The 11,814-nt window shown below is 49.6% G+C and overlaps 1 protein-coding gene across 1 annotated transcript; it reads left to right on the top strand.

The window, feature by feature from the left end:
* The first annotated feature begins 5,341 nt into the window (after nucleotides 1–5,341).
* Nucleotides 5,342–11,435, top strand: MSX2 (msh homeobox 2). The gene is made up of 2 exons (XM_067732815.1): nucleotides 5,342–5,850; nucleotides 9,721–11,435. The coding sequence occupies exons 1-2, from the start codon at nucleotides 5,472–5,474 to the stop codon at nucleotides 10,143–10,145; spliced, it is 804 nt and encodes a 267-aa protein (XP_067588916.1). The 5' UTR covers nucleotides 5,342–5,471; the 3' UTR covers nucleotides 10,146–11,435.
* The last annotated feature ends 379 nt before the right edge of the window (nucleotides 11,436–11,814 follow it).

Raw genomic sequence — 11,814 nt, 5'->3', positions numbered from 1 at the left:
CAGTATGGGTAGTTTTTCCTGGTTTTACAGATGGGCAAACTGAGAAGGGATGGGGTGGGGGCGGGCAGAGACATGTGAAGGGCTGGGCAAGATGCCCTTGGTGCTGTCCTGGATGTCTGGATTGACTCCACAGAACTGCAGCTACCCAGCTTCCTGGAGCCACCTCTTCCAGGGAGCCTTTTGGGTCTTTCTGTGCAGACACCTCAGGGCTTGGGCCCTGCTCGTGGGAACCTCTTGCCACTACAGGCTGGGATTGGGAAGGTACCAGCAAGCTGTGCCCAAGGTCTGGGAAACGGGAGATACGCCTTGCTGTTTGTCTAGACGTTTCTTCTTCCCTTGATCCCCATCCTTCACTTGACAGAGTTGTCAATCTGCTTCCTTCTGAAGAGGTGGGTAGTTACACCCGTTTTGCAGAGAGGGCAAGAAAAGGCTCAAAAAAGTTATCTCCTCATGCCTCAAATTATCCAACTTTGTATCAGTGGATCCCAGATGTGTGTGATGTCAGGCAGATCTATTGAAAAGGGTGGTAAAAAATACTATCAACAAGGATTTAAGAAACGATAATAACAGCCAACATTTACTGAACGCTAGACACTCCCATACTGAGGAAACGGTGGTGCCGAGAGGTGGAGTGATTTATCCAGAGTCCCACAGGAAATAAGTGGCTCAGCCCTGTTTAAACCCTCCAGGAGACTGGAAGCAGAACCTTTACAGTCACTCCTGGGTGGGGTGCCTGAGGCAGCCACACTCTTGTGTTACCTGCTTTTTTTTTTTTTTAGCGGTACGCGGGCCTCTCACTGTTGCGGCCTCTCCTGTTGCGGAGCACAGGCTCCGGACGCGCAGGCTCAGCGGCCATGGCTCACGGGCCCAGCCGCTCCGCGGCATGTGGGATCTTCCCGGACCGGGGCACGAACCCGCGTCCCCTGCATCGACAGGCGGACTCTCAACCACTGCGCCACCAGGGAAGCCCTTTTACCTGCTTTTTATAAGGCTTCTCACTTAGTCCTCACCAGCCACCCTATATACTGGGCATCTTTTCTAAAAAGAGGTTACTAAGGCCCCCAGGGCAGTAAATGGCAAATGGCAAAAAGTAGGGCCTGGATTTGAATACGGAACCACTGATGGAGCGCGGAACTTACGACTCTTTCCCCTTTCGCAACTCTCACACCTGCTGTGGCCAGAAACAACTACGTCTCCATGAACTGGCCCACTCCTCTCCGAGGCTGTGGGACCTGCAGAGAGGCACAACATCTGCCTCCATTTCTTCCCCCCTCCTCCGAGGATGTCTCCGTTGTGGGCTACTTCCAGGGGGACCTTGTCGAATCAGACTCCGCCCACAGCAAATTTCAGGCCAACCTCTCTCTTGTCTGCGCCTCGGCTTCATCTGTAAAATGGGGAGCCATGAAAGCTCAGGCTTCAGGTAGCTTTACGTAATCTGTGTAGCGCTTTGGCAAAGGTCCCTTCTCTTCAGACTGGGTCCTGAACTCAGTGGGCGGGGGCCATAGCAAACTGATTGGAGCGTCCAGAACTTCACAAGCAACGGATCTGCACCCCCCACCCCCCAATAACCTCAAGCAGCGACCCCGAATGCCCGTCTACTCGCCTTCCTGCTCTGTAACTCGAAAAGTGATCTCTCAAATGCCCGGAAATATGCCCGCCCTGGTGAGGTCTGATCTTCCCCATTCCTACTCCGCACTGCACAGGTAAGAAAAATGAGCCCAGAGAGGAGCAGCCTTTTGCCCGAGGTCACACAGCGAAGGACTGGGGCAGGGTGGGGGATGGTGGGGGAGCGGTGTTGTGGAATTCCAGGCGGACGTTGGCGCCCGCTTGTCTGCCCGCTTCTGATACCCGGGTTCGGGAGAATAGGCTGCTAACGAGCGGCCCATTAGGAGGAATTGTCACTCCTCTGGGAGCGAGGTTGTCCCATTAGGGCGAATTGTCATTCGTCCTGGAGCGAGGTTGTCCCGGCTCCGCGCAGGCTGAGTGCCGGGGCCGAGAGCAATTAACGCGGCTCCGGCGCGGGCAGCCGCCTCTGCCCCGGGCAGCGGGGGCGGGGCGGGGCGGGGGCGGGGCGCCCGGCGCGGCTGGAGCCGGTCACCCGGCGCAGCCCCTTCCCCCGGAGCCCGCCTTTCATCTCCCCGCGCCTGGCGCCTGCCCGCACCCCTGGCCCGTCTACAGCCCCCTCCTCCGCCCCTCCCCCGCCTCCTCCGGGCCGCCGGGATCCAGCGATCGGTCCTGAGGCTGCAGACGCCGCGGTCCGCGCGCTGTCCTTCACGGTTTTCGCCTTGGGACTTGCGGTGCGCGTGCGCGGCTGTTCCACGCAGGCCCCGGGCGCGTGCGAAATGCCCGGGGCGCGCGCTAAGGTGGAGTGCGGCGGGTCTGCGCGCACCCGCCGGTGCCGTGAGGGGAAATGCCCGGGTCCACCACTTCCTACCTGCGTGACCCGGCCGCAGAATTAGCGCTTCCTGGCTTTAGGCTTTTCATCTGTAAAATGGGGAAAATAATTTCTGCCCGGAGCGATGTGTTGGAAGAAACGAATGAAATCATGGAGGACAGGTCCAGGTACTAAAGCAGAGGTGACGCTTAGTGGTGACTGAGTTATGATTGGAACCTCACGTTTCTGCCTGCGTATATGTCACCGGGAACTAACCTTTACTGAATGCTCCCTAAGTGCCAAAGACAGACCTCCGCTAAGGGACTATAAACTTTTCAGGGCGAGCCGAATTCTCAGTCCCAGAGATTTTACAAAGAACCCACCGTGAACTACGTGAAAGGGGGCAAAGTGCCTCATTTTGGATATCTGGCAAAGAGAAAGCATTCGATACATTGTTGCTGCTTTTGATATACAATGATATGGTGGAGCTTTTTTGGATCGCCTACACCTGCTAGTTATCTTATGTAGCCCCTTGAACTGAATTGCGGCAAGAGCCATCCTGATTAGGGGTTCTCTCTCATTTTAGAGGGAAAAAAATATTAGGCTAAGGGAGGGGAAAGAACGCGACCAAGGGCACGCGGCCAGGAAGAGGTGTATACAACATTCTGAAAACGCAGCTAACGCAGCACCAGATGCACAGACGGGGTTTTCCACAAAGGGCTAGAACTGTGTTGAGGTTCCACTCTTTTCACAGCAGAAGAGACACCCTTTCCTGAATTGTCCCAACCTCAGCTGGCAGAAAACAAGATGGGCAGGCTGGTTGCTCCCTGGACATCTCTCCTGTTCATGGCCAGAGCTTGGCAACCTCCCTTGGAACACCAGTTGTTTGTTTAATCTCTACTATTTTCTCATTGCTGGCTTTACAATTTTTGTCCTTTGCCTGGACATCAGGACCAAAGAGTAGGGAGGGGAACCTACCTTATCCTCTCCCAGAAAACTTCATCAAAATAAAAGAGCTCTCTCTACTAGTACTAATTAAAACAAACAAGCAAACAAAAAACCCCAGGAATGAGCTTGCATGCCCCCTAATTGACAAATATTAACAAGGAGTTTTCAAGAACAATTATCAAACAGTGGCTGGGTACGTTTTGGCAGCAGAGGGCTAAACGAATTTCAGGTTTGCTTCCAAAATATGTAGCCTGCACCTTGCTAGTTTCCTCTAGGAGGCAGAGAACTTAATCTGGGTTTACCTGTACTGTATTTGAGATGCATATCGAGCCAACTATCATCAGGTATGACTCAAGGGGAAAATGCATAAGGCATATATCTCCAGATAACTTTCCTAGTTTTTTTTTTTAAAATAACTTTCTCTGAACTTCCAGTTTGTTGATAGTGGTGGGAGAAGGGGGTTTTAGAAGGCTGTAATTAGAACTTCTTTACTTTTAAACTTTTATTCAGGACCCTTTCTAATCAAATTGAATTAAGTGGCCAATGCAGATTGTTTTTATCCTCTAGGATTCAGATAACACCTATTCTGGTTATCCTAGGCCAGCACAGTTTCACTCCAGGCAGAGGTTTGGGGTGAAGGGAGGTGCTCTGGGAAGTGGATCTGGGGGTCAAGTCTCTAAAAGTCGTGAATGGGGAAGTAGCTCCAAGCTCTGGGCATCTCAGTAATTAAAAACAGTGTCCCTTCCTTCCAAGGCTTTGGGAACTGTTTAGCAAGCATCTGCTGTGTGCAAGTCCCTGAGCCGGGTCACTTCTATTCACCTCATCACTTGCGGGATAATCGCTCAGATATAGGAAAAGGCAGCCGCAGCCTGGAAAGAGTCATTTGAAGAAATAGGTGTTGGCCCAGCGGCCTGCAGAGAGATTGGAGGCCTCTGCACATTGGAAGTTCGCGCGCTCTCCCCTTTCCCATACTGAGACAGTCATCACTAAGGCTTTGAGATGTAATTACCCAGGGTATAATTTGAAGTGGGGTGGGGATATCTATACTTTTTTTTTTTAACCAGGTGCAATGAATAAAAATGTCCTTCCCCAAAAGATACACAGGTCCGGGGTGGGCAAACTTGGCACCCAGTTCTGACACTTGCAAGGGTGTGTGTGTGGGGGTGGTGGTGGTGGGAAGCACTAGATATTATCTATGCCTTTTCCTCACTCCTCCTCCGCCTTGAAGGCAAATACTGGCACCCAAACACACGACCAACACCGGCTCAGACAAACTCATGAACACACAATGCACGCAGTCTTGAGAAAAAGGTCGGATCCGGAGGTCCAGAGAGGAGATGCAGGGAAAAGAAAACTCGAGGATTCCAAGTTTCTAAGAGTGCGCTGGTTTTGTTTTCGAGTGGAAGAGATGGAAAGCTCTGGTTTAAATCTTCCAGTTGGAACTACTTGGGAGAGGGCAGCCGTGACCACCTACCTCTCTGGCTCGTTCCGGCCCCTCTCCTAAGGGAGTTATAGTAATAGCGGACGCCGTCGAGCACTTGCTGAGAGCGAAATACCTGCTTTTCTAAGCGCCATGCATGTAGTATTTCTTTTAGCAGGGATGCTGGCCCTTCCTTTCAGTGCTGGCCCCTAAAACTGTTACGTTCGCCCAGTTTCGACCCATAGTAGGAGCTTAATAAATGTTTTTGCCATGTCACTTGCAGATTTTAAACATGTTCTGGCGCGGAGTACCTTTTAAAAAGAGGGGTCAACAGAGAGAAGAAATGGGGCTCCGCGAACTTCCTGTTTAAATAATCGGCCTTAATTACGCCTTAGACTTTTCAGTTTTGGCGTGATTATAACCCTTGAGGGATCGCCTGATAACAACTCTGCTGACTGCTCCTGTAATTAACTCCTAATTTATTTCAAACAGAAAAAAAAAAAAAAAAAAAGGCCCCAGCCTCTTCCGGAAGAGCCAATCGGAGGCGAGCGTCCGTGGCGTCAGCGCCAGGGCCGGCTCGGATTGGCTGAGCCGAGTCTCTCACTTCCCCTTGGAGGAAAGGCACGGCTGCCGGCGCGCCCCTCCCGTCTCCCCCCAAAAAAGTTTGAGTCGCAGCTGCCTGGTTGCCAGCGGAGTCGCGCGCCGGGAGCTACGTAGGGCAGAGAAGTCATGGCTTCTCCGTCCAAAGGCAATGACCTGTTTTCGTCTGATGAGGAGGGCCCGGCGATGGTGGCCGAGCCGGGCCCGGGGCCTGGGGGTGCCGACGGGGCCGCGGAGGAGCGCCGCGTCAAGGTCTCCAGCCTGCCCTTCAGCGTGGAGGCGCTCATGTCGGACAAGAAGCCGCCCAAGGAGACTTCCCCATTGCCAGCCGAAAGCGCCTCCGCCGGGGCCACCCTGCGGCCACTTCTGCTGCCGGGACACAGCGTCCGGGAGGCGCACAGCCCCGGGCCGTTGGTCAAGCCCTTCGAGACAGCCTCGGTCAAGTCGGAAAATTCAGAAGACGGAGCGGCGTGGATGCAGGAACCGGGCAGATATTCGCCGCCGCCAAGTGAGTGCCTGCAGAGGCCGGGACCAGGGGTAGGAGGGTGCGCGGGGTACAGGAGGGAACTGGGGGTCAGTATTCCAAGCTAGGGGTACGGAGACCCCTCTGTACTATGCGCCCTGAAAAAGCAAGCATTACAAGTCCTTGGCCCCTTAATATCCCCAGAGTTCAGCGCGCCCACGGCATCCAAGATACCTTCTGGGTAATATCCGCGCAGCGCGTGTTTGGGATCCCCTAGCTGTACAGAATATTCGACACGAATGCCAACGCCCTGATCGTTGAAGGGAGAACCCAGCTGGGTTTGCGGGGTCGCTTGGGTATCCGTTTCTCTAGCCCTCAGCCCTAGGCCACTTCGCTTTTTTTTTCACTGTCCCTCGGGGTCTCAGTCTGGGGAATGAAGAAGGATACACGTTTAAAGAGCACCGGAATATATGCCAGGCAGAGGCAGAGTGTCTAACTACCTTTCAAAGTTCACAACCCTGCGAGGTGTGCCCTCACTATAAAGATGAGCTAATTAAAATCTAACCCGATTTTGGGTAGAAATGATCATCTTCCATTGGTCCCGCGGGTATCGAAGCACGGTAACGCGGAGGGATGGCGGCAGAGACTTATGCGGCGAGGAAATGTCTCCCGGTCGTCCCGGCGGCCAGCCCCGTCGCTTCGCTGGGAGCGGGCTGGGGTCAGCAGCGTGGGGCTCCGCTTGGCTCAGAGTAATAATTAACAGCATTCCAGCAGCGCTTCAGTTTACAAAGTGATGCTTATTAGTTCACCAGATCCCGATCATCGCTGGAACCCCGAAGTGTGGGCAGAAGCCCGGGACCTGTGGTTATCCCAGTTTTCAGACATGCATACTTTGAGGACTGAACTTGCTTGAGCCAGGTCACCAACAATGGCTGAATTGGGCAAGGGGCCCCGGTGTCCAAGCCCCAACCCTGGCCACCTTGATCCCTCTCCCCAGACAGACCAAGCAGAGGGCCGAACACCTGCACCCCGCTTCCTGCCAATGAGGAAGGAGAACTGAGAGTCGCAGGAGAGCTGATTTTTCTTCCAGCGTTTACGTCCAGTTTTGGGCCCTGGGTCCTCTTGCGATATGGGGAAGCCATTCCCTGTAGCTCCTTTTACTTCTGTCTCCCAGCCTTTAAGATTTCTCTATCTGCACTCTGCCTCTAGGAAAGGCGAGAGAGAGGATGCCTGCGTAGGGACTTTTTCGAAAGCTGGGAGCATCACATTTTACCCCATTCCCATCAGCCCTGAAAACTCGAGATGCAAAGTATTTTGTGAACAAAACAAGGCCATATAACCAGGCATCAGTGGCTGTCCCCTCTGGCTTCTTCTCTCCACCCTGTTAGAAACTCCCAAAGATTCAAAGGGCGTGGAGATTAAGGACTCAAAGAATTTAAACTCAAGTTTGCACAGTACTTTATAGCACTTTTCACCGTATTATCTTATCTGATCTCCGTGTGGCTGAAGCTGGCCTCCCGGTAACAGATGAGGACATTTCAACAGAGTTCAGAGGAATCTGCACACATCGAGTTTGGGCTTGACAAGAAAGACTTGGGGACATTTAATGATCACCTATCTGATGGCAGACAAGACTCTGGGCATTCTAAAATTTGGTACTCTGAACCACACTGCAGGATCAGTATTAGTTACCCATTTTATCGATGGTGAAATAGAGGCTTAGAAACTTTAAGGGACTTAATTTGTTTGACAGATATTGAGTGCCTGTATATGCCTAGGCCTGGGTCAATTCCCAGCTGCGCATCAAGGATTCAGGCTTTACAGGGAGTGGTGTCCAGAGGTCAGACATTTCCACTTTCTTAGGTTCCTGGGGTTCTGTAAGCATGCCTGCCAGGGCCCAGGGTAAGGCAGCCGTGGGCCCTGGATGTGACCCTTCCATGAGAAAAGTAGGAGATTCTGAGAAAGGATTTAATTTTTTTTAAAAAAGTGGGTCATTGGTGCTTTGGGCCTGGAGATGGCCTCAGGAGCCCTGTGGTAGGAGCGGTGGGTCCGGGGGAGCCTAGCGACAGAGCCTGGGGCAGGAGGAAGCCACCTGCCCAGGCCCGGGTTTTGTTATTCTCAGGAGGCCGTAGGTTAAATGCTGTTTTGCTTTGTATAATCGCACCCTTCCTCAGGCTGGTTTAAAATGGGGAGGAGAGTGGGAGGGTGGAGAGAGGTGCGCTGGGAGGGACGCTTTGATACACTCATGAGATCCCGTCACCTGGATTTCATAATTCAAATGCAGCCCCTAGGAGCAGCAGGAATGACCGTGCCCAGGCACAGAATCACTTCCAAACATAGAGCAGAGGCAAGTGTAGATTCTAGGAGCTTGGTATCTGAGCTGTGGCCACTGGATCCTCCCAGCTAGCCAGGTCACGTTTGTGAAGGGTGAGAATTTCACAGGTCCCTGAGTCTCTGATTGTTGTTATTTTATTTGTAAATTAAGAAGTAGGCACCCCCAGCTCTCTGGCTTACTTAGGGATTAGCATATGCAAAAGTCTACACTCCTGTGGTAGTTTCTTACCCATCTCTCTCCCAGATTTCTGTTTTTTGATTGATGGCAGAACCCACTACCTCTTTCATTTTTAGCCACTTAAAAGTGATGGTTAATAATGTCACATTAGGACAAATCCATTTCTTGTTGGAAATGGAGGCTGGGTTGGGACTTGTGCTGTGTCACCCTCAAGTATGAAGTGTAAACTCTCTCTTGGGCCACCAAAGTAACTAAACAAGAAATGCTACATTCTCCCTTTGGAGTGCTTTGGAGTTACTACGGTGGCTACATTTGGAAAATTAGCATAGCTCATAAAAGCCAAATGCAGAAAATGAATTGTTTAGCATCTGTCCCTCAGCTCCACCCCAACTTCCTTTAAGGAAAAACCCGAAGTTAGTTGATGCTATGGAATCACAAGGATGCCCTGTCCTATGATTTCCTATAATTGAACCCATTTTAAATATGGAGTCTGGATGCTGTAGGCATACCTTTATTTTGCTTGTTATTCCTTCTTTCTAAATTCCAGCAAGAAGCTAATCATTTACACATTGCCTCCAAACCATAGAATGGGTAGGAGAGATGGCTAAAATGTCATCACATGCTCTCAATTCAGGAGGCAGCATGACTTCCCCTGACATTTACATTTATGGGCGAGCTAATTTTTCCCTCCTTCTTAGTAAAGTTTATATTACAGAAGCACCCAGCCAAGAAAGTTATCCCACATCCAGATCTGTAAAATGATGTTCAGGTTTTATAATCTGTAGACTGGAGGGAATGACATCTGTGTGGTTGTTTATTGCATGAGGCTGCTCACCAATCCATAGATGCTATTAATTTACTGCAGACCTTATCGGCACGATTATCCTTCACAAATATGTTGATGCAATCCAACTTCTCCTGGTGCAGAGAGGGGATGGACCCAGTTCATAAGACCCTTTTCATTTTCCTTCTCATATGTGATTATCTCGGTGTCCTAGGGATGTGAGGATTATCATGAGCCCAGCCCCCCATTTTTAAGATAAGCAATATCAAGAAGAGATGGGGTTTTGTTTCTCAGAGAACCCTCAGCTCTCTTGACTTATGAGGGGTCTGTTCATATTTCATTATCTCTGATGCTGTTTGTTTTCCATATAGAAAGTTCTGTTACACCATAAAACTCCCAAACTTTTGGGAAAAGATTCAATTTTTTAAAAACAAAACAATTTATCCATTTAAGTATGGTCCTTCTCTATCCCTCCCCCCGCCCAAAATCCAACCACACATGGTTTTGACCAAGGTACCTCTTTGAAAGATGAAGAGGGAAGACCCCACCCCCCCATGGACACACCTGGCGAGAAAGCCACTTTCTTTTGCTAACTCACTCCCCATTCTCTGTTCCCTAGGACACATGAGCCCCACCACCTGCACCCTGAGGAAACACAAGACCAATCGGAAGCCACGCACACCCTTCACCACCTCCCAGCTCCTCGCTCTGGAGCGCAAGTTCCGCCAGAAACAGTACCTCTCCATCGCAGAGCGGGCAGAGTTCTCCAGCTCTCTGAACCTCACAGAGACACAGGTCAAAATCTGGTTCCAGAACCGAAGAGCCAAGGCGAAAAGACTGCAAGAGGCCGAACTGGAAAAGCTGAAAATGGCTGCAAAACCTATGCTGCCCTCTGGCTTCAGCCTCCCTTTCCCCATCAACTCGCCCCTGCAAGCAGCCTCCCTATACGGCGCGTCCTACCCTTTCCATAGACCTGTGCTCCCCATCCCGCCCGTCGGACTCTATGCGACTCCCGTGGGATATGGCATGTACCACCTGTCCTAAGGAAGACCAGCTCAATAGACTCCGGGATGGATGTTTGTTTAAAAGCCTTCCCCCTCCCTCTCCAAGAAGACAGTCCCGCTCTGCAAACCTTGCATGCACCACCCTCAGCGGCTAGATCGACAGGGCCACAGACATAGTTGAAATTGGTTCTTTTGACTGGAGACACCCAAACCCTGTTTTCTTGGTGTAATCTTCCAGATGCCAGCCCCCCTTCTCCTTTCACAAGATTGGCTCTGATGGTTTTTATATATAAATATGTATATAATAAAATATAATACATTTTTATACAGCAGACATAAAAATCAAATTATTTTGAAAGGTAAAATTTATATACATATATATATAAATATATATATATGTCTTTTTTCTCTATATATCACCTTCCTAAAAGAGACTGCTTAATTAAGTCTAGCTGTTGTCTTTTTCTTATGGGGGAGACAAATTATTTGCTAAAATTACTGAAATCTGATCATTTGGATCACTGACTTGCAAACATTAGAATTAGACACTGTGTGCATAGGCAGTAGATATGGAAAGATTCCTCCCAGAGAAGGGGACACATCATGTTTTTGCATTTTTTACGTGCATTTAAAAACTCACTAGATATGACCATATTTGGCCCTGTTTTTTTCCCCCTTCTCCACCTTGTTTGTTACACATTGTTCAAAGTTTTTGTAAGATCAATAAAAGGGGGATGAGAAGAATCCTGAGAGTGCCTCGGGGTAAGGTGGAAAATGGAAGTCCTTCCTAATTCCTCTCAAGGCTGTTGCTTAACTGCATTTCAGATAATTGGAGAGTGAAAAGTTAGAGCATGTCGGGAGGAATTGATGGTTTCCGTGAACCACTAGGTACATCAGTCCTCACACATTTGAAAAGGTGATTTGGGTGGATGTGTGTGTGTAGTTAATTGTCTGCTTAAAAATTATGAATATCTTGTAACCATTATCTATACTAAATATTCCTGAACAATGAATAGATCTAAAAAGAAAAAAAATCATGCTTTCTCTGTGTGTGTACCTGTTGTATGTGCTAAACTTATTAGAAAAATTTATATACTTTTTAACATGTTGGGGGCAGAGGGTAAAGCCATGTTTTGACTTGATAAAAAATGGTGTTGTCAGACAGCCCATATAGCTCCTTGGTATTTCATTTTTCTATCCAGCTCCCCTCCCCCATCCAAGTATACTTTTATCCCTTTGAAAGGGTGCCTTGTATAATTTTATATATTTTATTGAAGAGTTATTTCTTATCTCTTATTCTGAATTAAATTAAACGTTTTATTGCAGTAAAGTCTGTCCAAAGTCACAATTATTTTTAAGAGGTGCTCTCTGTTCTTTAGCCGGTCTTAGCCCAGAAATGCCACCCAGATGGGGGAGGGGGGCTGGTGATTTTTATGATGATTTTAATGGGAATCAATCCAGAGCTGTGGCCAGATTCAGCCCGGGGTAGGGAAGTCTACAGCAAATAGCAAAAGACTTTGAAATGCTTCCTCTGGCAGCTTGTGTTACTCATGGAAAATTGCTATTAGGAGTTTTTCAAATTCCAGTGAAAGATGAGCTTAGAAGTGGCAGGGCCCAGGGATCGGCCAGAATCTGAGGGGTTTGTGGATGATTGCGGGGGTGGGGGGGGCGGGAATCTTGAACTTGAAATCTCTCAGCTACCACAACAA

This window comes from Pseudorca crassidens, chromosome 3 (assembly GCF_039906515.1).
Source record: "Pseudorca crassidens isolate mPseCra1 chromosome 3, mPseCra1.hap1, whole genome shotgun sequence".
Taxonomy (NCBI): Eukaryota; Metazoa; Chordata; class Mammalia; order Artiodactyla; family Delphinidae; genus Pseudorca; species Pseudorca crassidens.
The sequence above is the reverse complement of the archived record's forward strand: the minus strand, read 5'-3'. Positions and strand labels throughout refer to the sequence as shown.